The sequence below is a fragment of the Globicephala melas genome, chromosome 3, assembly GCF_963455315.2.
Source record: "Globicephala melas chromosome 3, mGloMel1.2, whole genome shotgun sequence".
Lineage (NCBI taxonomy): Eukaryota > Metazoa > Chordata > Mammalia > Artiodactyla > Delphinidae > Globicephala > Globicephala melas.
Genome location: NC_083316.1, coordinates 72004232 through 72030829, shown reverse-complemented (window position 1 = coordinate 72030829; position 26598 = coordinate 72004232). Strand labels below are relative to the sequence as shown.

Here is a 26598-nt window from a genome sequence, read left to right as displayed (position 1 = left end):
TTTTTCCTACTGCATCACAGGACGCACATGAAGTCTTTCTCAGTGATGTTCTCTGGTCATTGGGTTTAGGTGCTGTCAGTCTGTTTCGTCCAGTATGAAGTTCCTATCAGTTTTCACTTAATGATTTTAAAATTGCAGCCATTGATGATCATAGCCTAGATTCACGGTTCCATTACGGATTGTAATGTGGTGATACACAAATATTATCATTCTTTCTTTACTAACTAGAATCCCACCAGTAATCAATTCCCCTCATCTACTATTTAGTTACTATGAAACACAATTCATACAGAAAAGATACTTACTTTAATTACCAAGCTCATTCCGTTTGTCCACACTAAGAGAGGGAAAATATCCAAATGGCCTTGCTTCAATTGCGGAGTCACTAAAACATATGCTGAGCCTATAGAAAGCAGGTCTCCCAAGTACAAAAATTGCTGAGCAGAAGAGCTCACACCCTCACTCTAAGGAAAACCCACCCTACAAAAGAGAGTATATCAGCTGCCGTTGCCTGATGGAATATCCCTTGAGAAATATCAACTCTGCTGACTCTAAACTTTCATATTTATCAAGAAACCTTCGGGTGTATAAACTGATTACCATTAGTGAATGTACTGCCCTTGGCAGAAAAATCAATCCTAACTATTGAGACACTCTTAATAGTTACATGGCTTTCTGGCCTACAAATCCATTTCTTTTTAGTTTGGTTATCATGAGTCAGTTCTCCTGTACCTGGGGAAGCTGCTAAATTAATTTTCTTCTCTTGCAGAGCTGAAAGGTAATCCCTGGACTCGGGTAACCATCTCATGGAAAAAGTGGCTCACAAGTGTGGCCTAAGCTTCACTGTTTGAAATCCTTAAAGTTGATTTAACCATTACTGTGGTCCTTTTTCATCCTGCTAAACTTCTTGAATGAAGAGTCTTTTTAACCAGCTTTTCCCATTTTCTCATTATTCAAATCATCCTCTACTTCATGTGGGCCAATTTCATCCAACTAATATTGAGCATTCCAGGCACTGTAGTAGGACTCAGAGAGCACTGAACAAAACCAAGTCCCTGCCTTCAGGGCTTATATCCCAGTGGATGAAAGAACGCAAACAAGCATAAGTATGTAGCATAATATTATGTGCTCCTATAGTGTTGAATTATGTCCCCCCACCCCCAAATGTGTTGAAGTCCTAACCCCCCGGGGACCTGTGAATGTCACCTTCCTTATTTGGAAATAAACTCTTTGAAGATGAAATCGAATTAAGATGAGGTCATATGAGATAAGGGTGAGCCCCCTCCTAATGACTGGTGTCTTCATAAGGGGGAAATCTGGACAGAGAGAGACACACACAGGGGAAACATCATGTGAAGATGCAGGCACAGACCTGAGTGCTGTAGCAGCAACCCAGGAACACCAAGGAGTGCCAGGAACCACAGAAGCTGGAAGAGAGGCACTGAACAGATTCTTCCTCAGAGCCTCCTGAAGGAACAAACTCTGCTAATACCTTGATTTCAGACTTCTGGCCTCTAAAACTGTGAGAGAATAAATTTCTGTTGTTTTAAGCCACCCAATTTGTGGAAATATGTTATGGCAGCCCTAGGAAATCAGTACAGCTCTGAAGAAAAATAAATCATGGTAAAGGGGTAAAGAATAACAAAGGGGTATGGTACTGACTTTTTCACATAAGGGAAGTCTTTCTGTGGAGGATAAATCAGAGCAGGGTGCTGGAGAGGGGCTGTGAGCTTCAAGATGAAGGAATGAGGTGAAGATGGCTATGGACAGAAGGAAGAACAGAGGCAAAGGAGGAAGCCACAAGCTGGGAGCATCTGAGGAACATGAAGCTCATGCAGCTGGTGAGGAACAAGGAGAGTCTGGTTAAGACCAGATCTTGTGGAGCCCTGAGTGAGCTATGGTAAAGGGTTTGGCTTTTATCTTACCTGTGATGGGAACTATACTCAGGCAGATGCTGAAATGCCAAGGTCCCTAATGGTCCTCAATGGCAAAATCCACAGGCCTTTTTCCCTTGTTCACGCTCTTGAACTTCCAAAGCATACCACTCATTATTGCCTCCATCCTTATGAAACTGTCTCTTCTCTAGGTTTTAATAAAATCCCAGGGACTTCCCTGGCGGCGTAGTGGTTAAGAATCCGCCTGCCAATGCAGGGGACACGGGTTCGAGCCCTGGTCCAGGAAGATCCCACATGCCATGGAGCAACTAAGCCCGTGAGCCACAATTACTGAGCCTGCGCTCCAGAGCCCATGAGCCACAACTACTGAGCCTGTGTGCCACAACTACTGAAGCCAACGCGCGTAGAGCCTGTGCTCCGCAACAAGAGAAGCCACCGCAATGAGAAGCCTGCACACTGCAATGAAGAGTAGCCCCCGCTCACCGCAACTAGAGAAAGCCCACACAGCAACGAAGACCCAACGCGGCCAAAACTAAATATAATTAATTAATTAATTAAAAAAAAAACACCTCCCTATTACAAGTACTGGGGGCCCTTTTAAGATGGCTGCACTGATCCTCCTGACTCACTTGCCTATAATCACGTCTTGACTAGCATTCTCTCCACTGGAACCCTCTTCCTCCTTGCCTGGCTGCATCCCTTTTTACCTTAAGATCCAGTTTAAGTCCCTCAACATCCACAACTGTCATTTCATCCCCTTGCTCTTGGAAAGATCCTCTTGCTAAAATAAATGGATTTTTAAAAATTGAGGTAATACATACAATGCAGCAGCATTCTTCAATTCTGAAAGAAATATAGACAATGCCTCTTTTGGGAAATGGACCTGTTCCAAAGAGAAGGAGTTTCACTTCCATTTTTTTTGTTTATTTCTTCAACTATATTAACAGTAGAGATTTTATATCCCCCACTGTTCAGTAGAATACTCTCTATACAACAGCTCTGTAATCAGTGTTAGGCTTTCCTTATTTACTTACTATGATTTGATAAGCAAATTTACCCACAGAAATACAATTCAGTCAGCCTACTATTAAGGATTTTTTTTTTTAAACTTCTAGAACAAGTTTGCGACCTGGCTGTACACTGGGATCATCAGGAGAGTTAAAAAAACAAAACAAAACAAAACAAAAAACCCTCAAGCATCACCCTAGAACAATAAAATCAGAATCTCTGGAGGTAGGATTTAGGCACTAGGTCTTTTTAAAGCACTCCAGGAGATTCCAGTATGTAACCTACATTAAGAACCACTGCTCCAGGGCTTCCCTGGTAGCGCAGTGGTTGACAGTCTGCCTGCTGATGCAGGGGATGCGGGTGCGTGCCCCGGTCCGGGAAGATCCCACATGCTGCGGAGCGGCTAGGCCCGTGAGCCATCGCCGCTGAGGCTGCGCATCCAGAGCCTGTGCTCCGTAACGATAGAGGCCACAACAGTGAGAGGCCCGCGTACCGCAAAAAAAAAAAAAAAAAAAAAGGAAATGTAAAATCAGATGCACCACCCTTCCATTTTGGGATGCCTCCTGAAAATTCCTATTCAGAATTGTTCTGAGATAGTTTGATGAGTGTAATTCAAGTATCCAAGAGCTGAAATGCAAAAGCCTATTCTAATTAACAGTGGAAACAACTTTGTGGCAGAGATTTAGCTCATCTCTGAAATTCCTCCTAGCTCTAACATTTTATGAGTTATAATTGTGGCTTAACTGTATTGTCCTCCACATCTCACACAGTCTCTTGCACATATTACCTTGGTCAGTAAACATACAAACAGATATAAGCAGGCATGGAAGCTAGGAGAGGCACTGAAAGCCAGGTCACAGTTTCTTTCCTGATGAATAGCACCTAAATTGCCCTAATTAGAAACTAACAGTCATGCTGACCTTGTCTCCACCTCCCTTGATCTCCTCATCTAATAGTAGAAGACTATCAGCTCTGTGTCCCTTCTTATATGTTTGTCTTTCTTCACTTCTGCTTTAGTTCAGGCCTTTACCATCTCTTGCCTGGACCTCTAATACAGAACAAATAAACTTCTCATGGCCAGACTCCCCCTTTCAATCCACTCTCCAGTCATCTCTCTAGAACACAAAACTTGATGTATCACTCTCCTTGACTAACAGAGCTTTGGAGACTAACTTTCCGCTTCTTGCACCTTGCACCTCCCCTTCCCCCCACCCCAGCTCTAACCATTCCCAACTCTGCTACACCAGCTGCTGCATGTCACGGTTCCTTCTGCTTGGAAGGCCACACCCATGTAAGCAAGCCCCCATCATCATTTAAGATACTATGCAAATGCCACTTCTGACCATTTACTCCATCCGAAACGGAGGTAGGCCTATCTCTTTTCTGTTTCCCAAGTACTACACTGCTTTTATTACCCTTTTAAAAATCATGTTGTAATTGTCAGTTCTTGCCTGTCTCCCCAGTAATTTCTTCAATTATCCATCCTTCTAGTATTTGTTAAGCAACCTCTGTGTCAGACCACCTACATAATGAGAATATAATAGCGAACAAAACAAAATCCCTGGTTTCGTAGTGCTCATAGTCTACTATGGGAAATGGAAAAAAATATACTTTATAGAGTGCCAGGTAGTGATTAGTGCAAGAAAAAATAAAGGCAGGAAACATGGGTGCTATTATGGAGAGAATGGTTGAATAAAGTCCTCCTGTATTTTGTAATATTTGAGCACAAACCTGACAAAGAGAAGGAAAAAGCCAGGCTGAGAACTAGGAAAGGATATATAGGGGAAAGTGTAATACAAGCAGAAGGATCTGTAAGTGTGAAGGCCTCTTTATTTGAAGACTTAGTCACCTTTTCCTGCCCCATTACCAACCAGAGCCTGGCAAAAGTCCAATAAAAATTGGGAGAATTATTGCTGAGTTCATGGCCTAGTAAGGATATTACTCCAATTCACCTCTCTTTGCCTAGAGGAAAAATAAAACTGCAGAGAATTCTGTACTTCCCTGTTGAGAACATCCTAACCAACAGTGGTCTTTTAAGGCCAGCTCAAATGCCACTGAACAATCCCTTCCATGCATATTCTCACAGCACCTAGTTTTTACTTCCTCTGGGGTACATATCTCATTTGCTTTACATTGCAAACATTTGTGTACAGTTATTATCTTCCTTCAAATTGTTGGGAACCCAGATCATGACTTTTTTTTTTTAATTCTGTTTTTTTACACATCTTTTAGCTTGGGACTTGCACATAAGAATAACCCTGAACAGAGTGTCTGGATAAATTCTAACTAGGTTAGGCAAATATTCAGAAAGGCTACATCCTCATCGAAGACTTAAGGATTGTAGGGGAGGAGAACACACCTCTCCTTCTAAGAAGGCTTATTAGCAGCTGCCACAATAAGTGTTTTCCTAATTATCTTTTATAATGCTGTCTCATGGGTCTCTTTATAATTTTTCCTGGCTGAGCAAGGAGGTTAGTCAAGTTCTCAAGGGAATTTCTGAAGCCTAAATGGATGTTTCAACAGTGGGGAGATGCAGGATGGGGACAGGAACCTGGTGTTAATAGTGGGGGTGATTTCTGTGGCTGTTGGGGCCACGCCCAGGCATTATCCACTTTTCCCGTCCTCTCAAGGTGCGGCTGCCTCCACCTTTCCTCAGTTGAGCCTTTTTCCCAACTTTGTTTGCTCTCTTCCAAGAGCGGACAAACAATGCAAAACAAAGGAGGGTAGGGGAACGAATATATAATTTAATTTTTTAGAAGACAGGAAAAATCTTATCAACAACACCTCTCCCCCATGATACAGGGTAAAGTGCTAACAGTTAAGAAAACATACTGAATAGTCTGTCCTTAGCTGCAAGTCTGCGGCAATGACTCGTGTTTCAACCAATCATACCAAAGGAATTGGAAATCTACCATCAGTAAGAGTATAAATTCCATTCTCACTGCAAACAGTCCTAGGAAGTGGAGACTAGGTAAAAATTGGAAGCGACAATTTTAAACGATTGTGAAGGGATTAGGAGAAGGGGACGTAAAGCTATCTCCCAATGCCCCTCAATCCAGAGGCTCTTTAATCTCCACTCCTGACTTCCCCCACCTTCTCCATGTGCCCCTTTAACTCCCCACTTACCCTCTCCAACTCCTCCCAAGCCCTCAATTGCCTCCTCTGTTACCTGCTCACTAAGTCTCGAGGCTTGGAAAACTGTGCAACCGAAGTGCCGGCCGGCAAGGAAGGGGTGCGGACAGAACGTTCCGACGCTCCGGTGCTGGTTCCACCTCTGGAGAAGCACGCTCCGCCCTCCACGCGGCCTCAGAGCCGCGTTCAAACCCAACCAATTAGCCCCACCCACTCCCTAGCTAGGCCCCGCCCTCCTGGCAAAGAGCTTTTTAGCCCTTGGCGGGCGCCGTAGTCGTCCAACCCCCTTGGCCTGACTCTTTCTGCGCCAGCTGGAAGTGCGCAACATAGCGCGCGGTGGGTGGGCTGCCCTGCTCCCTCCCACGCTTAGCTCTCGGCTTCTGCCGTCAGACCCCCAGAGGTGGGAAGAGTTATCACTTTCTGGATCTCTCGTCTACTGCATTGGCCCCTGCGTTAACGCTCCCTTGTGCTACGGCCAGTGAGGCTGCGATTGTTCCAGCGCCCCGGTACGAGGAGAGCAGCTCCTGCTCTCTGCGGACCTGGCAGGAGGGTGCGGGCGGACGCTGCAGGCAGAGTCTCCGCGCGTCTTTCCTTCTTCTGGTTCTCCCCGCAACCCCATCCGCATCCCCCGCCCCCTCCTTGCTCTGCGGTTTCTCCCGGGCTGCGGGCAGACCGCTCCATACAGCTGCAGCGCCCGAGTCTGGGCAGCCTGCGGGAGGCACACGCCCACACCCACTCCTCCTGGCCGCATCCTTGCCCAGCATGTCTGCGCTTGAGTGGTACGCCCACAAGTCCCTGGGCGACGGCGTCTTCTGGATTCAGGAACGCTTCTATGAGTCTGGCAACCGCGCCAACATCTGGCTGGTGCGCGGCTCCGAGCAGGACGTGGTGATCGACACAGGCCTGGGGCTGCGCAGCCTCCCGGAGTACCTGTACTCCTCCGGCCTCTTGCAGGACCGCAGGGCCAAAGAGGATGCGGCGTGCCGGCCACTGTTGGCTGTGGCTACCCACGTGCACTTCGACCACTCCGGCGGCCTCTACCAGTTCGACCGGGTGGCGGTGCACCACGCCGAGGCCGAGGCGCTGGCTCGCGGGGACAACTTTGAGACCGTGACCTGGCTCTCCGACAGTGAGGTGGTGCGGGCGCCGAGCCCGGGCTGGAGGGCCAGGCAGTTCCGAGTGCAAGCGGTGCAGCCCACCCTCATCCTGCAGGATGGTAATGGTCCCTCACGGGCGCGCGTTCTCTCATAAAGGGAAGGGACTGGGGAGAAACTGTCCGAGGGGTGCTTGTTGCACACCTGCTTGGCTGTAAGGTGTCATATCGCAGAAACACTACTTCTGTTTCTCCCTTCCCTGAGTCAAAAGCCCACTCGACCATAGAGTCTGTGGAAGGCCACTGCAGCCTTCCGTACCAGGGACAAGCTCCGGCACCTTGTAGTAATGCTGAGTACTCGACTGAAAGCCGGCCCCACCCCCTAGTCAGTTTCCTGTGTAACGTACGGTATGTAGTAACGCTATAGAGACTTCTGACTAGGATTCCCATTCTTTTCCCGAACACAAGTCTGACATTTCCAGGCACTTTTCTAGCGAAAAGACTCTTAAGGAATGGTGCCTCATGGAGAGTGCATGTCATGTTCTATGCTTTTGAGAACTGCTGACTTCATCGGCCGGGTACGAACAATTCCCACCTGTAGGCTTAGAAAGCCGTTAGAGAGCAGTGGTTCTAATCTGCTCATGCATCTTTATCTTTCAGTTCTTGATGTTGCCTCACAAGAGAAAAAGCTTGATTGTGAACATAAAAAGTAGAATGTGTCTGAGTCTTATGACAGCTCTCTATTCTGGTTGAAAGCAAGGCCTGAGAAAGATTAATAAGGAGGCTATTTCCCGTAATGGTGAAGTATGTGGACTAATGCTTAGATAACCCTGAGCCTCTTTGGCTCTGTGAAAAGCAGGATGGGGTTCAGAAAGAAACTAATGGAATAAAATAGTGTAGGGTTCCAGCCCTTCCAACCTCACACAGTCACTTAAATAATTAAGCCAGTTGGTCACAGCAGTGATATTTGTATATTAATTTCTTTTTTGTTTTTAGAATGCTTCTGTTGATTTTAGCCTCACAACACATTTGAAGTGAGGCTACTGACCCCCAATTAAATGGCTTGTCTAGAGTCCACAGAGCAAGATACAGATAAAAGCTAGGATTGCAACCCAGGCACAATAGATCAAAGCATGCAGATCATACATAAATCCTACCCCATAAATATATTATGGTAATCCTGAGAAGGAGGTGAAACCCTCTTTCCTTTCTATCTTGAAACTCTTTTATTTGCCAAATTAGTTTATTAAACCATTCCCCTACGAGGCAGAAAAATCCAGTTGCTGCAGTACAATAAGTCTCACTTTTATGACCAACCAGTATGACAAATAATGAAGTACTTTACAAAAATGAGTTTATCTTACAGATGAGATCTTGATCACTTGAGGCATAAGAAATAGAAAGCAAGATTCTATACCTCACACCCCACTTAAACAGTCTTTTCATTAAAATTTTAAATCTAAAGATTAAAAAAAACAATGGTTTAGATGGGAGTCTTACATTACCTGACAATTTGAGATGAAAGAAAACTAAATTTACATTAAAGGTACTTTTAATTGCTGTATTTCTTGATGGAATTGATACTTCTAGAGGTAGGATTTCCATGCAGTTGATGGGTATTCAGACTAAATTAACACCCAGCCCCCCCCAAAAAAGTTTACATTAGTATTTAAAATATATTTAAATTGTCTAAATGAATAAATGACTTTTGATTTATTTACTTTTGCTTCTGTGCCAGAAATAGGAAATGATGAAAGAACGATAGGAATTATTGTTTTATAGATGAAGAATCCACATGGGCTTGAATATCATACCTGAAGTCACATAGTTAGGGAAAGAGCTCGGACTGGAAACCAGGTTTCCTAAATCCCAGTTGATGCTGAAATTACAGGATTTTGGAGTTGCAAGGAACCTGCAAGCTACCTTTGTGGTGCTTTAAGCCTTTGAAAGTGTGAAATGAAAGGTTAATATTTACTAAAAACTTTGAAGGTGGTAATACTGTGTTAAATTAAAAATTGTTTTTCATTAGGAGCTGGATGTCTCACTCTCTCAAGTAGTATCTAATATCCTCTTTTCTCAGGAATATTAATTTCCTGTCTCTTCTGAATGGTGTGGCCTGCTAACTTGATATTATCATAATCCAGGTACCTGGAAGGAAATAGAAAATATTTATATTAAAAACTCATACACAGTTACGTACACACGAACCGTACATACCTAACAGCATGAAGTCTTCATTGTTTTGGTTAGAAAATAAGGAGGCTGAATTCGTTAGCTTATTACATTTCATTTAGTGGATTGATGACCACCTGTCGTGGAGAAGCATAAATCTGTGCAGTGTATCACTAACCCAAAAGCTTACTTGTGTATAAGGGACAAGGAAGACAAGGAGAGGTCATCATCCAGTGCATGCATCATTTTTGATGGAAAAACAACTCGCCCTACTAATAGTGAAATCATATCTTCCTATAAGAAGATAGCAATAAACCCTAAACTGATACAGCACATTCTTCTTGAATGGGCACACATCATTCTGCCTGTTTTTCACAATAGGCAGGCATTTTGGCCCCTACTGTACATGTTTAAACAATTTGCCTAGAGTCATCAAGATATTAGAACAGTTGTTTCAGGTAAACTTAAAAATCATTTGGGGAGGTTAAAAACAAAAAATGGATTCCAGAAAGGTAGCAGATTGAACGAACACGTCTAATTTGACTCCCTCTCAAAATCCCACTAAGATTACAGCAGATGCACCATGGTTTGTCTATTTGCTTTATGTATAAATCCACATTGAGGTTCTGTTTTGGATGCTGGAGAGTAAATGTGATGACTGAGTTAGCAGTTTTATCCTATGCCAGCAATAGAAAATTGAGAGCCAATCCAGTTTGCACTGCAGGAGGCTTAAAAGGCTCAGGAATTAGCAGTAGCTGGTACCTTAGTTGGGGCAAAGGGAAGAAAACTAAAATAAGTAGAATTGGTTGAAAGCCATTTAAGAAGCTGTTAAAACTCTGAACTCTTCTCCCTAAGTGAATGCTCCTCTCCCCGGAGTTAGTTTGTTTCCTGGCAAGAATAAAGTAAAGGGGTTTCTTTTTTTTTTTTTTTGGCTGCGCCGTGCAGCATATGAGATCTTAGTTCCCTCACCAGGGATTGAACCCATCCTGCAGTTGAAGTGAGGAGTCTTAACCACTGGACCACCAGGGAAGTCACAAGCAAAGGGGTTTCTTGATTGAGGGATGCCAAGTACTCATGAGCTCAGGAGTTCAGATGGAAAATAGGGATAAGTGTATGTGTATGTATATATAATTTGCATTTCCCTAATGACTAATGACATTGAGCATCTTTTCAGGTACTTATTTGCTATTCAAATATCTTCTTTGTTTAAGGGTCTATCAAAATCTTTTCTCTTTTTTAAAAATTGAAAAATTGTTTTCTTATTGAGTTGTAAGTGTTCTTTATATATTCTGAATTCAAGTCCTTTATCAGATATACATTTTGCAAGTATTTTCTCCCAGTGTGTGGCCTGCCTTTTCATTTTCTTAATGGTATCTTTTTAAGCAGGGATGTTTATAACTTGGATGAAGTCCAATTAGTCTCTTTTCCTTATGTTTTATGCTTTTTGTGTCATATCTAAGAGCTCTATGACTAGCCCAAGATCACAAAGATTTTCTTCTGTTTTTTTTTTTTGCTGGAAGCTCTCACATTTAGGATTATGATCCATTTTGAGTTAATTTTTGTTAATATTGTGAAGTAAGTGTTGAGAGGTGCCTATTGTTTATTTGCATATATATATATCTCCAAAGTATTCCACTCTAATTTGTTGAGGAGACTATCCTTTTACCCAGTGAATTATATTAGTTGATACTTTTGTCAAAAATCCACTGACCATGGGCTTCCCTGGTGGCGCAGTGGTTGAGAGTCCGCCTGCCGATGCAGGGGACACGGGTTCGTGCCCTGGTCTGGGAATATCCCACATGCTGCGGAGTGGCTGGGCCCGTGAGCCATGGCCGCTGAGCCTGCGCGTCTGGAGCCTGTGCTCTGCAATGGGAGAGGCCACAACAGTGAGAGGCCCGCGCACCGCAAAAAAACACTGACCATATATGTGAGTGTTTTCTTCTGGACTCTAGTCTCTTTCAATGATTATGTCTATCATTTAGCCAGCACCACACTCTCCTGATTATTGCAACTTTGTTATAACTCTTGAAATTAGAAAAGTCCTCCAACTTTATACCTCTATTTCAAAATTGTTTTGGCTATTCTAGGTCATTTGCATTTCCATATAAATTTCAGAGCCAGATTTTCAATTTCTGTAAAAAAGCATGTCAAGGTTTTGATTGAGATTCTTGAATTTATAGATCTACACTGACCATTAAAGTAGTCACTAGCCACATGTAGCTATCTAATACAAATTTAAATTAATTAAGATTGATTAAAATTAAAAATTTAGTTCCTTGTTGCACTAGCTTTATTTCAAGAACCATTAGCTACACATAGCTGGTGGCTACCATATTGGACAATGTTGATACAGATAATGTTGTTCCATTGTCCTAGAAAGTACTATTAGACAGTGCAGTTATAAGAAAAACTGGATTTAATTACCATCCTAACAGCTTTGAGTCTTCCAATCAATGGATATGGCACGTTTCTCCTTTTGCTTAGATCCTCTTTAATTTCTCTTGAAAATATTTCTGTAGTTTTCAGTGTACAAATATAACAAAACACCTTTTTCATGTGCAATTGAAAAGAATGTGTACTTCACTGTTTTGGTGTAAACTATTTTATATATGTTAGTTAGGTCAAGCTGGTTGATAGTGTTGTTCAGGTCTTCTGTATCCTTACTGATTTTCAATCTACTTGTATTATGAATTATTCAGAGAGGACTATTCAAATCTCTAAGCACAGTTGTTGAACTGTTTATTCTTATTTTAATTATGTCAGTTTTTATTTGAAGAATTTTTAGTCTCTATTTTAGGTACATATGCATTTAGAATTTTTTTTCATGTATTGACCTAATGTATAGCCTCATAAAATGTACCTCTTTCCTCTAGTAATATTCTTATATAAAAAACCATTTTGTCTGACAGTATTGCCACTCTAGTTCTCTTATTGTTAATATATTTTTTAAAATTAATTTATTTATTTTTGGCTGCGTTGGGTCTTCATTGCTGCACGCGGGTTTTCTCTAGTTGTGGCTAGCAGGGGCTACTCTTAGTTGCAGTGCACTTCTTCATTGTGGTGTCTTCTCTTGTTGCAGAGCTTGGGCTCTAGGCACGCGGGCTTCAGTAGTTGTGGCGTGTGGGCTCAGTAGTTGTGGCACACGGGCTTAGTTGCTCCATAGCATGTGGGATCTTCCTGGACCAGGGCTCAAACCCGTGTCCCCTGCATTAAGTTAAGGCGGATTCTTAACCACTGCACCACCAGAGAAGCCCTTATTGTTAATATTTATATGGTATAATTTTTCAAACTATTTTTGTCTTTGATTTTATAGTTCCTCTCCTGTAGACTGCATACATATCTCACTTTTTAATCTAGACTGACAATCTCTGCCTTTGATTAGAGTGTTTATCCCTTTCATATTTAATATAATTATTGATATGGCTGTATTTAGGTCTGCCATTTTGTTATCTGTTTTCTATGTCTCATTTCTTGTATATGTCTTTGTTTTTCCTTTATTTTCTTCTTTTATGTTAACAATTCCTGATTATTACACCATTTTAATTTCACTATTAATTTTAGCTATATTTCTTTGATTTTTTTCTGTATATGTTTGCACTAGAGATAACAATATGAATATTTTAACTTATTATGATTTACCTAAGTTAGTACTGATTTAAATCCAGTAAAACAGCAATTTGTATTCATATAGCTCAGTTTCCTCCCCACTGTCAAATAACTGAGAAGAGTGTGAGATTTTACCGTACTTGCAGGTTAGTAAGTTATCTTGCCCCAGTTTCATGGATTCTGACAGAAGACATGAGGTTCCTGGGTCAGAGACTAAGAACAGTTTATTACAGCAATACCAGTAGCCAGAGCATCATCATTTGTACCGATTCCTCAGGTCTTAATTTCCACAGAGTGACAAAACAAAGGGCAAAAATATAATACTGTTCACTAGAGCACCATTCATGAATTGTGTCACCAGATACTAGTACAATGGATATTCTGAAAAATGAGGTTTTTGGTCAAATAAATTTGAGAAACTATACAGCCACATCTCCCTTGTGTATATCCACAATGTACATTAGCGTATTAAATGTACATTAGCATATCTTGCAGAAAAGAAAGCTGCTTAATTTTCTTTGAAGGGTTTTCAAAATTATTTGACCACAGAATCTTCTTTTCTTCTTTTCTTTTATATATTATAACAACCAGCAGAAATTGTGTTTCCCTGTTTACTTTGGCAAACACTGGTCTAGCAAACAACAGAAGTGAAATATAGGCAACTTATTTTAAATCATCAATAAGAAGTAGGTATTTTTAAAATAAAACTAAAATAAGTTCATCCTTCCCAACATCTTTGAAACTGTTGTGTTCTTCTATTCTTTAAGCGATTGAAGTCAAATATATAACATGTTTATCTGTAAATTCTGTTTCCATTTTTAGGGGATGTGATCAACCTTGGTGACAGACAGCTCACTGTTATGCACATGCCTGGTCATTCTAGGGGCAGTATTTGCTTACATGACAAAGACCGGAAGATTCTCTTCAGTGGAGACGTCGTGTATGATGGATCACTGATTGACTGGCTCCCATACAGCAGGATAAGTGACTATGTTGGAACCTGTGAACGTCTGATAGAATTAGTGGACAGAGGTCTGGTAGAGAAGGTGCTTCCTGGGCACTTCAATACCTTTGGTGCTGAAAGGCTTTTTCGATTGGCTTCTAACTATATTTCAAAAGCTGGGATATGTCACAAAGTTTCTACTTTTGCCATGCGATCTCTTGCAAGTTTAGCCCTACGTGTAACAAATTCTAGGACCTCGCCCTAGTATTTAATTCTATAAATTAATACAATTAATTCTGTGTTGTTTAAAATAGTGAGCATTTTAAGAAATGCTTTTTTACTACTATTATGTATTAGAGAAAAAAAGGTTGAGAATGAATAAGCCAAAAATGGAACTTCTTAAATTTTTTTCTTTTTTCCAAATAAGAAACCACTTAAATAAGATTATAATTTGCCAAAGCTTGTAATTTGCCATCATTCTGTAATATTTGTTCTAGAAATGATATAGAGGTATATGGGGAAGCAAGGAGGCATTTTGCAGTAAGAAAAAGAACTACCTTGCGTCTCATTTCTCTCATTTTATTTCCTAGATGACCTAGAAAAAAGAGCATAAAGAGTTTTATGTTTATACTCTGAACTCGATATTTTTAATATATTATTTGAAGATAAAGGTTTTTGGGTTTAAAGTACATTAGAACTCAAAACTTAAACTAACATTTAGAATGACAGCTAAAACAATCCATTGTTACGGTACAGAATTTTTTTTTTTTTTTGCCTCTCACTGTTGTGGCCTCTCCCGTTGCGGAGCACAGGCTCCGGACGCATAGGCTCAGCGGCCATGGCTTACAGGCCCAGCCGCTCCGCGGCATGTGGGATCCTCCTGGACCGGGGCACAAACCTGTGTCCCCTGCATCGGCAGGCGGACTCTCAACCACTGCGCCACCAGGGAAGCCCCTATGGTACAGAATTTTTATGCTTCATTTTATTTATTCTTAATGTAATTATAGTGTACATTATGTGTTATGTAATTTTACGTACAAAAAGTACAATGAATTTTGTTTTATTGTGAAGCTTTAAATATAAATTGCAGAGTGCTTCAGTAAAAAGAAACTACTATATATTGTTGTTTGTTATTATGTAAGTGTAATACTTTCAATTGTAAAAGTGAAATTCAAATGTCTGTAATCTAACTATAAATTGTCAGATTTCTCAAAAGGACACTGTCAGGGAAATTTGAAAATATACACATTAAGAGTAATTTTAAAATTATATCCTATTTTAATAATAACAGCTATAATAAACAAAATTTTTCTTTTTAAATAGCAGCTTTAGTATATGTGTCATATTTTATAGTACCAACATCCTAATATAAACCATTCTTTTACTTAACATAACATACATATTTGCCACAGAAGGCTTTTCAAATCAATTGCAAAATGTGCATTAGATATTGACTTAGAGTGAATTGCCTTTTTTATCCTGATTCACAACACCTATTCCTGTTCAGTATTCTTTGTCTTGAATGAAAAGAAGTCTACATTTATAAAGATATAGGAAAGATTATCCCACTATTTAGTAAAATGTTTTAGTTTGGTACTCTTAATAATTTATTGAAAAGCCTTTTGGAATATTTCATGAGGGTTTTTTAAACAGTTTTTTCACTGCCTTTTTATTATTGACATAGCCTAAACCAAACTCAGATAGCTTTGGAAATCAGATTTTTTAGTATTAAGAAGGTCCAGCAATTTTGATTTCTGAAAAAATATGAAACTTTTCCTACCCAACACCCCACTCAGGTTCTTTAGTCTTTTATTCATTCAACACACACACACGCCCCCCACATGCATACACACAGTCACATACATACATGCATACATTGTGCTAAACACTGTGGAAGCTTAAAAAGTCAGAGACTATATCCTAGCTGGAAGTAGAAGACAAACAAAACTTGAATAATAGTATATGCAGGTTGAAGTTAATACAAATTACACATGAGTGTCAGGGACATAAATGGAGGGGTGTGAAGTTTGGTTAGGGAAAGGTTCCTGGAGGAGGAGTTTTTGAGTCAGATTTGGAAGGATGATTTGTTGGGCGGTGAGGGTAGAAAACAAGAATGGGGTTATTTCTGCATCCTCAGTGCTAAGAATAGGGATGGAAGTATTGCTGTCTAGAGTAGGCTATTCCTTGTGTCAATTCAATTTTCCGGTGTCTTAGATCTTCTAAACACCAAGCATTTAGCATGAGAAAGATGGGTCTGTGATTGTATATATAAGAATCATCCTTATGACAGACAAACTGTACTGCCACATGCCACAAAATGAACTTACTTAAAATCAGCAAGGAAGCCATGGTTGTTGAAATGAAGAATATCATGGGAATTTCTCTCTGACAGTCATTCAAGGCAGTAGGTCTGTTTTAATTGATAGTGTAACATCAAGAACATAGATTTGGTTCAGGGCAACTACAAACTATATCACTTAATGAGCCTTAAATATAGCCATTATTTTTATATCAATAGCACAAGAGAAAACCAAAAGTCCTTAACCATGGACCATTTTATCATATTTTAGGACTTTTTAAAAAAATCAGGTTATAGTAGGCACTAAGTTTTATTGAAAAATATTTAAACCTGATGAAGGCTTTCCTTATTTCTTAAAAGTGCGATTTTTTCAAAGCACATTGCACATTGATTTTATTTTTAAATTTCCCAGTTTTTTTTCCTGGTTTTTCAAATTGTACCAAAACATAAGACTGTGATATTTTGCTATGGCTTCAATGTGGGTAAATTAGGGAAAGGATGTATCATTCATTTAGTGCCCATGCTATGCATTTTAAAATAGGCGTTATTTAATTTAATCCTGGCCCCAGTGCCAAGAAGTAATTGACCAGCCTAACACGACTTTGGACAAAGCTGGTAACTGAACACAGGTCTGTCTGCCTCCCAAGCTGAGCTCTTTCTCTTATACCTGCACAATAACATAAAACTGGCAAAGTGTATTTTTACTTCTCAAGATGCCACATGTGCCAAGAATAAATCAAGTGATGTTAAAGCATAATAGCATATTTTAAAGAAGCTTTGAAAATATATATTTTCACCCTGACAGTGACCCTTGTTGTAATTTATGGTTTGGGGAAATAATATTATGTAAGTATAATTCAAAGTTGTCAAAACCTAAGACATTTAGAAATAATTTTTATTATTCATTTTGTTAATAACTTAATTTTTGGAAATTCAGTTCCCTTATTTGGTGTTTCCTTTTAACTGAGAAGTCTAAAACAAACAAAACCTTGTGTGTTATCCTGATATAGTTGAATAAATGAATATGTGTCGTTGTTCTTATATGGATAGTAATATGAATGTGACATGCACAAATTGTCCTCTTATAATTTTCAGATAAGTGTAAGTAAACATTTATGTGATAACTATTAAAGTGGACATTTTATTTCAATCTATAGTTGGTATTTTTTATAATGTTAGCAAATTTCCATTTAATGTCTTGCAAGGTTATTTTCTATGTGAAGTGCAGTTTTGAAAAGCTTGTAATAAATAAGCTGTAAATCCCTAGGCAAGGATAGAGAACCCAGAAACTGAATAATACCTGTATAAGCCTTAAGTAGTTAATAAATATAGCATTTCAAATAAATGGATAAAAGAGGGACTATTTAATATATATTTCAATTGTTGATGTGGGAAAAAAGGCCCCTGCCATCATAAAAATAAATTCCAAATGGATTAAACATCTAAATGTAAAAAGCAGAATCACATGTGTATTGAAAGAAAATTTTAATCATGTTTAAGACATTAGGATAAGGAAGATCTTTTCTATATAGAAACAAAAAGCAAAACTATATCAAAATTTAAAATGTCTTAGAACTCGGATGTCATAATGAAAGTTAAAGAGGGAGAGAAATTTAAAAATATTCCTAACTTGTGTAACAGAAAAAAAATTTAAAACAAATACAAAGCATGCCTACAAATCAACAAGAAAAAGGTAAACTAATGTATGGGAGGAAAAACCTTTCCTTTACCCTCTTAGATTCTGAGGCTGGGCCTGAGAATTAAACTTACAAAAGAGATTAACAGGAGCAAAGCACACAAATTTTTTTTGACGTTAATATTTTTACATGTACACAGAGGTTAATATATATGAAATATAAACCCAAAGGAATGGATAGGCTTGAGCGCATGTATACCATTTTAGCAAAGAATGACAAACTGGAGAATGAAGAGACAGGAAAAAGGGGCTTGAGCTAGGGTTGGTAAATTGTGGAAACTAGTGAAATACAACTTTTTTTTGTTTTTAATTTTTGGCTGTGTCAGGTCTTTGCTGCTCGCGGGCTTTCTCTAGTTGTGGCGAGCGGGGGCTACTCTTCGTTGCACTGCTAGGGCTTCTCCTTGTGGTGGCTTCTCATTGCAGAGCGTGGGCTCTAGGTGTGCGGGCTTCAGTAGTTCTGGCATGTGGGCTCAGTAGTTGTGGCTCGCAGGCTCTAGAGCGCAGGCTCAGTAGTTGTGGCGCACGGGCTTAGTTGCTCCACAGCATGTGGGATTTTCCTGGACCAGGGATCAAACCCGTGTCCCCTGCATTGGCAGGCAGATTCTTAACCACTGTGCCACCAGGGAAGTCCCAGGGTTATTTTAATGGATTTTTTTATACAGATTAATCTTGATGTTGGATCCCTATCTCCAGTGATAAGAATGTTCTCCTCGTCCTCGTATAGGGAGGGCATCTTTCTCAAGGGAAATTTTATGCCCTGCTTTGGGTAGTAAGGGGGAAGTCAGAGAGCCTTTCCTGTATTTGCTTTTTCTCAATTGCCTTCAGCTTAATCAGCATGCCACAGTGATATTTTGGGATGGCATGTTCTGATACCCTTCACTACCTATTAGAAAAATGGGTAAATTATATAAACAGGTTATTCACAGAAGAGGAAATACAAAAGGCCAATAAACATAAAATTATCCTGAACCTCACTAGTAATCAGGGAAATGCAAATTTAAGCAATGAGATAGTTTAATCAGATTCAGAAATGTGGAGGATATGGAGTGTTGGCAAGGGTAAGGTAAGTGGATATTTTCATGCTGTGCTGCTAGGAGTGTAAAGTCCTCCAGCCATTTTGGGGGGCAATTTTGGAGTGTGATATGGCACATTCTGATTTTGGGTTAAGAATGGCAGGTATAGCACACCTTAACTTTTGCCCCTTTCCGAAACTCAGTAAAATGACAAGAAAGACTTTTTTTTTTTTTTTTCAAGCGGCATAAACAAGAACAGCAAGAATGTAAAGGACCAAACAGCATCAACATTTTGGACATTGGAAAGCTGATAGAGAAACAAAAACTAATTTGGCAAACACAAGAAGGCTGAAAACAGGAATGTGGAAAGCAAAGAAGCAATCCTTTCCAACACAACTCCCCCTAAAAAGGCTTAGAAATTGATAGTAGCAGGTACCTCTAGGACTTGGAGTGAAGTCTTTTTGCTTCAAAGTTTGTTTGCAATTTAAATCAAATCCCCCCTAATTCTATACTACTAAGCAATTTCCTCTCCCCCCACCTCAAGGAAGATTGGAGGCTAGTTTAGATTTACCATGAAATTAAGTAATCTTTAGGTTCAGAGCCTAGCACTGTCATGGGTCCCTTCCAAGGCCCTGGGAGGGGCCCAAGAAATGTGTTCAAATGGGTCATTTTTTGGTTGGTTTTAATTTTTTTAACTAAGTTATTTTTTATTCTCTGTCTCAAAGCCCCCAAATTTCATAAGTTTCAGACACTGCAAAACTGGGATCTGCTGCTGACTAGAGGATTATTATGTGAGGAGGATAAAATAGGATCTCTACTCAAAAGAAACTAGACATTGTTAAGCCAGGGTCCTATACTAAAAAGAGAGGGATTTAGCAAAGCTTTATGTACAGTGAAGTTTGTATACTAAAAGTTCACATTCCCAGACTCCTCTAACCTAGTTTAAAGAATGCTGGCAACCAAGATTTACCCTCTAGGCAGTAGATTTTAAAAGCCGTTTCTTAAAAATTTGACTCCCCAAAGAAAAGACCTAATGATACTGAATCTAGAGTCCCCAAACAAAGGTTCCTGTGAGATTACCCTACAATGCAGTGCACAATTGCTGAGCCTCCTTTCCTTAGCACCTTCACACATGGAATTGTAAAGTCTTCTACTCTTAAGTTTAAATATATACACCAAGAGCCAGCATCTTATGGAAAACTAAAAGAATAAACTAAAAGAATAAACTAAAAGAATAAAACTAAAAGAAATAAGTGGAAAAAAAAGCCCTCTTAAAGTAGTAAGAGAATTTAACAAAGTAGCAGGATATAAAATTCACATAAAAAATATACAGTCTTCACCAAAGAAGATATACAGATGGCAAATAAGCATATGAAAAGATGCTCCATATCATATGTCATCAGGGAAGTGCAAATAAAAGTGAGATATCACTACAGACCTACTGGGATGGCCAAAATCCAGGACACTGACAACACCAAATGGTGGTGAGAATGTGGAGCAACAGGAACTCATTCATTGCTGGTGAGAATGCAAAATGATACAGCCACTTTGGAAGAATATTGGCACATTCTTACAAGACATATTCTTACCAAATGATCTGCTTGTGCTCCTTGGTATTTACCCAAATGAAGTAAAGATGCATGGCCACACAAAAATCTGCACATGGATGTTTATAGCAGCTTTATTCATAATTGCCAAATCTTGGAATCAAACAAGATGTCCTTCAGTAGATGAATGGATAAACTGTGGTACATCTAGACAATAGCGTATTATTTGGTGCTAAAAAAGAAATCAGCTATTTGGGAGTGGCCAAGATGTCAGAGTAGGTAAATCCTGAGCTCACCTCCTCCCATAGGCACACCAAAATTACAACTAGATTATCTACAGAGCAACTATTGATGAGAAGGACCAGCAAACTAGCAGAAAAAATATACAACTAAAAATGTAAAGAAGGAACCACAGTGAGACAGGTAGGAGGGGCAGAAATGTCGTATAATTAATACCTGTACCCACCAGTGGGCGATTCACAAATAGGAGAATAATTACAACTGCAGAGTTTTTCTTCAAAGAGTGAGGGATCTGAGCCCTGCATTGGGCTTCTCAGCCCAGGGCTTCTGCACTAGGAAGACAAGCCCTCAGAATGTTTGGCTTTGAAGGCCAGCAGAGTTTACTTTGGGGAGACCCTTTTGGGAAATAGAGACTCCACTCTTAAAGGGCACACACAAAATCTCACATGCTTTGGGACCCAAGGCAGAAGCAGTATTTGAAAGGAGCCTGGGTCCAGACCTCCCTGCTGATCTTGGAGAGCCTCCTGGAGAGAAAGGAGGCAATGGGAGATCCCATTGGGACAGACACTGACTGCAGCCATTTGGGGGAGTCATTCTACCATGAGGACACATGTGTTGGCAAGATGAACTTAATAGATGTATATAGAACATTCCATCCAAAAGCAGCAGCACCTACTGCTGCTTTTCAAGTGCACATGGGACATGCTCCAGGATAGATCACATGCCAGGCCACAAAACAAATCACAGTAAGTATAAGAAAACGGAAATATCAAGCACCTTTTCCAACCACAATGCTGTGAGACTAGAAATCAACTGTAAGAAAAAAAAAAACTGCAAAAAATACAAACATGTGGAGGCTAAATAATATGCTGCTAAACAACTAATGGATCACGTGATGAAATCAAAGAGGAAATCAAATAATACCTGGAGGGACTTCCTTGGTGGTGCTGTGGTTAAGAATCTACCTGCCATTGCAGGGGACACAGGTTTGAGCCCTGGTCCAGGAAGTTCCCACGTGCCGTGGAACAACTAAGCCCGTGTGCCAAAACTATTGAGCCTGCGCTCTAGAGCCCACGAGCCACAACTATGGCGCCTGTGTGCCACAACTACTGAAGCCTGTGTGCCTAGAGACTGTGCTCCACAACCAGAGAAGCCACCGCAATGAGAAGCACACACACTGCAACAAAGAGTAGCCCCTGCTCGCCGCAACTAGAGAAAGCCTGTGTGCAGCCACGAAGACCGAACACAGCCAAAACTTAAAATAAAAAAATTTTAAAAATACCTGGAGACAAATGAAAAAGCAGTTCTAAAAGGAAAGTTTATAGCCATGCAAACCTACATTAGGAAATAGGAAATATCTCAAGTAAACAACCTAACCTTATATCTAAAGGAACTAAAAGGAGAATAAACAAAACCCAAAGTTATTAGATAGAAAGAAATCATAAAGAACAGAGCAGAAATAAATGAAATAGAGACTAAAAAAAAATAGAAAAGATCAAAGAAACAAAGATCTAGTTCTTGAAGAGATAAATAAAATTGACAAATCTTTAGCCAGACTCATCCACAAGAAAAGAGAGAGGGCCCAAATCAATAAAATCAGAAATGAAAAAGGAGAAGTTACAACTGACACTACAGAAACATAATGGATCATAAGAGATTACTACAAACAGCTACACAGCAATAAAATGAAAAACCTAGAAGAAATGTACAATCTCCCAATATTGAACCAGGAAGAAACAGAAAATACGAACAGACCAGTAATGAAATTGAATTAGTAACAAAAAAAAATCCCAACAAACAAATGCCAACACCAGATGGCTTCACAGGTGAATTCTACCAAACATTTAGAGATAAGTTAACACCTATCCTTCTCAAACTATTCCAAAAAATTGCAGAAGAAGGTACCCTTCTGCACTCAATCCACGAGGTCAGCATCACCCTGATACCAAAATCAGAGAGAGAATGTCAAACAGAGAAAGGCAAATACTGTATAATTTCACTCATATGTGGAATCTTAAAAAACAAAATAGGCAGTCGCTGCAGGTGTTAGCTCTGGTGCAGGCAGCTCTGACTGAGCTTCCACTCGTGGACGGACCGACGGACTGACGAGGTGCCGCGCTCCCACCGGCCTCCTCCGACCGCCCAGCGGCAAGCGACCGCCCTGGGCGATGCAGCCGGCAACGCTGCAGAGCCCAAGCCCGCAGGCGGCCGCCTGGCGATGACTTTTCAAGATTTTTCTCCTTTTTGCAGGACTTCTGGTTAAAGTTCCCGTGGGGTTGTATTCTTCCTGAAAATTACTGCTTTTCCAAAGCCTCCTGTTAATGTCCCCTGAGGACAGTGGCTTTTGCGCGACCATTGTCGCGGTGGTGGGCCTGCATGTGGTGCTGGCGGGGTTCGTGTTCATCGTGTGGAAGGAGGGGATGCCTGAATGGCGGGAAGAGAAAAACGAGCAGCGCATCCCTTGCTTCCAAAGCTGCAGGCGTGGGGGGCCGGGAAGTCCTGAAAGGGGTTTTCTTGTCCGTGTATAAAAAGAAAAAGTGTGGGGTTTTTTTTTTTTTTTTTTCTGTTTAAGAGGGGAGGGAAATTAAGTATTTACTGCAGCTTACACTGGTAGAAATGCGGGCGCGGGGAGGGCTGACATTTTTCTCCACTGCCTGTTAAGGTGCCAAGTGCTTTTCGTTCTGGACATAATGCTTTTGACCGAGATCATGTCTGACTAATGTAAATATTAGTGTCAGAATAGAAGCTAAGATAAAGTAACACTAATTAGTAGGTTTAGAATTTATTTCATATTAAAATACGTGTCGTGATGTAATTTTTCTGGCTTGGCTCGAGCGACAGTTTTAAGGGTGCACCCTCATTGATGCTGCTCACAGAGACGTGGATGTGTTGTTACTGCTTTCCAACTCTGCCTACTACGTGGCCTATTATGATGATGAAGTTGACAAAGTAAACCAGTATCAACGACTAAGTCTAGAAGACCTGGAAAAAAATTGAAATAGGTCCTGAACCCACTCTTTTTGGTAAGGCAGAGTTCTGCTGCGTGCGACTGCACTACAGATATAAAGAAGCAAGTGGCTATTCCCTAACCCTGAGAGCTGTAATGCTCAATGCAGAAAAGGATGGAAAAGATACCCTTCAGTGCATTGCAGAGATGCTGCAGATCACCAAGGAAGCCATGGGATTAGATGTACCTATAATAGAGAAAAAGCTTGAGAGGAAGAGCAGTAAACCTCATGAAGACATCATTGGCACCAGATCTCAAAACCAAGGCTCTTTGGCCCAGGGGAAAATTTTTTAATGAGCAAATTTTCATCTCTAAATCAAAAAGTGAAACAGACCAAATCCAATGTAAATATTGTCATTCTACGAAAGCTAGGAAACTTTACAAAACCTGAAATGAAAGTTAACTTTCTGAAACCAAACTTAAAAGTAAATCTTTGGAAATCAGATAGTAGTCTTGAAACCATGGAAAACACTAGTGTGATGGATAATGAAGCCCAGGCTGAGTCAGACGGGGAAATGTGTTCAGATAATGACTCATACCACTCTGATGAATTCCTTACAAATTCCAAGTCTGATGAAGACAGGCAGCTAGCAAACTCTTTAGAGAATGTAGGGCCAGTAGACTATGTTCTTCCTAGTTGTGGTATTATTGCTTCAATACCTCGATTAGGCGGTCCATCCCAGTCTATTAGCAGCACTGATATTAGCGTTCATGTTCCTTCAGAGGTTACGCTTGCTCATGAAAGTGGGCTTGGAAAAGGCTATGCGTCTTCTTTGAAGAAAAGTCCTTCCGCTGACGACATACACACATTGACTGGCTTTACCTAGCCTGTGGATATTTATTGCCACAGATTTGTTCAAGATGCATAAAACAAGATGACCCAGCTGTCAGAAACCAGGTCTGTTTCTTAGCAGGCTAGTGAGGAAGGAAATCAAATGACCAATCGAGTTTCTAACGAAGAAACTCACTTTGAATCAACGGAACAGATACCTTCTCGACCATCTCAATTAGATGTGTCTTTTTCTGCAGCAGGCCCACATCTTTTGTCAGTCGAACCAGTGCATTCAATTGTATCTCAAAAGACCCCCAGCTCCGAATCTGGCACACCTGAACTTGAGAGAAGGCTTCACGTAACTCCTTCTCCTTCAGAGGGCTGTAGCAGCAGAGCAGTCTCTCCCTTTGCAAAGATTCGAAGTTGCATGGTCCAGGTTGCTAATATTACCCAAGCTGGATTAACCTAGGGGATAAACTTTGCAGTGGCAAAGGTTCAGAAGAACGCTGCAGAACCCGAAGTAGTTAATGAAGTCCCGCAGAATGAACTTAAAAATATGTTTACTCAATGCCAGACACGAATAATTCAGATTTAGTGTTTAGCCACACAGAATCATGTGGCTTTTATTTAATCCAAAAAAAAAGGAGGAGTCATATAACCTGTACTGTCTTTGAATCTACGGATCCCAAATTCTAATTATGTTTATTTGGAAAGGTTTTAAAAAGAGACTGAACCTGAGCAGATTTCCAAATTTGAGAGCTAGGACAATGGAAGTGCATCACCCTAGAATGTGTAGACCTAAATAGGTTATACACTACAGAGCAGTTTGTCTCTCTTAAAGTAATTCAAGAATACATTGCTTTGGGACATAATGACCTGAATCTTTTTTGGAGTGGGGTGGGTGGGTAGAATGTATGAAGTAGACACAAAGGGTGGACATGGATCCATTTAGGTGATTAGCATTTTTCATAATTTGTTTTTTTCTGTTTGTCAGTTAATTTCTGTGTGTTTCCTCTACAAGGTAAATACTTAGTTTTTAGTGACTTCAAAGTGTTACTAGTATGGAGAAGCATTTTAATATAAAAACTATCGGTTTAGTTTTTGATGGCTTAACCATTCCCTATAAAGAGTTAATTGAGGGCTAATGGCACTACAGTCAAGAAATGAATGTCCATTTGATCCTGATCTTCCCTACATTCTACCTAAACAAATTTAAAATACTGCTACCTTGTACACCCCAAAGTCTAGGAGCATTAAGACTTGCCAGTCATAAAACCTGAGATGTGAATAGCAGCACCTATTAATTTTGCTCTATTTTCAGAAATGTTAAGAATGTATACATATTGGATACTGGTAATGCATTCCATAACATCCTGTGTAGATGAGCACAACTATCGAAAATTTAGTCTGAAGCACAATTGTGCTAAAATTTTAGGTTTTATGACTGTAACCTTTACCACATAGAATCAGGGCCTTGTCTGTAAGCCTATACAATAAGAAAGTTGCACACCTTCTTCCAAACAAATATTGGTCTGTCTGATATCTTAAGAGCTTTACTCTGTTGAAGTGATTCTCAGCTAAACATTATGTCTGCTGTAACTTTGATATTTCTACTTTTGTTATTTATTAGTGGTATCTTTTTTTGAAGTGTCAGATGTTGTGACTATTTAAAATAAATATCATTATAATTTAAGTGAAAAAAAATGAAAAAAGAAAACAAACTGTGTTATAGTTACAGAGAATAAACAGGAGGTTCGGGGTGGGGGGAGGAAAGGGAGGAAAGAAATAGGTGAGGAAGATTAATAGGTATAAACTTCCAGTTGCAAAACAAATGAGTCAAGGGTATGAAATGTACACTGTGGGGAATATAGTCAGCAACTTTGTAATATCTTTGTGGTGACATATTGTAACTATACTTATCATGGTAATCATTTTGAAATGTATAGAAATATCGGATTACTCTGTTGTGTAACAGGAACTAACGTAGTGTTGTTGGTCAATTATACATCAAAAACAAGCAAACTAACTAACTCATAGAAAAGGAGATCAGATTTGTGGTTACCAGAGTCAGGGAGTGGGAGAGGGGGAATTAGATGAAGACAGTCAGAAGGTACAAACTCCCAGTTATAAGATAAATTATTACTAGGGATATAATATACAACGTGATAAATATAA

The 26598-nt window shown here is 40.0% G+C and overlaps 2 protein-coding genes and 1 pseudogene across 7 annotated transcripts in view; 2 read left to right on the top strand and 1 right to left on the bottom strand.

Moving 5' to 3' along the window:
- POLR3G (RNA polymerase III subunit G) overlaps window positions 1-6192 on the bottom strand; it is a 64301-nt gene extending 58109 nt beyond the window's left edge. For 4 of the 6 annotated variants that reach the window (XM_060296002.1, XM_060296005.1, XM_030847549.2 and 1 more), the window contains exon 1: window positions 6073-6192. The gene's annotated coding sequence lies outside the window, so the exon portion shown is untranslated. Of the gene's footprint in view, window positions 1-305; window positions 722-6029 lie in introns of those variants that run through there. The other 2 variants (XM_060296003.1, XM_060296004.1) reach the window with 2 other exon arrangements.
- A 140-nt stretch (window positions 6193-6332) lies between these two features.
- MBLAC2 (metallo-beta-lactamase domain containing 2) lies at window positions 6333-17277 on the top strand. Its single transcript, XM_030847536.2, has 2 exons — window positions 6333-7251; window positions 13729-17277. Exons 1-2 carry the CDS (start codon window positions 6798-6800, stop codon window positions 14112-14114), a joined length of 840 nt encoding a protein of 279 aa, XP_030703396.1. The 5' UTR covers window positions 6333-6797; the 3' UTR covers window positions 14115-17277.
- Window positions 17278-23491: 6214 nt separating this feature from the next.
- LOC115848497 (phosphatidylinositide phosphatase SAC2 pseudogene) lies at window positions 23492-25018 on the top strand (annotated as a pseudogene).
- The last annotated feature ends 1580 nt before the right edge of the window (window positions 25019-26598 follow it).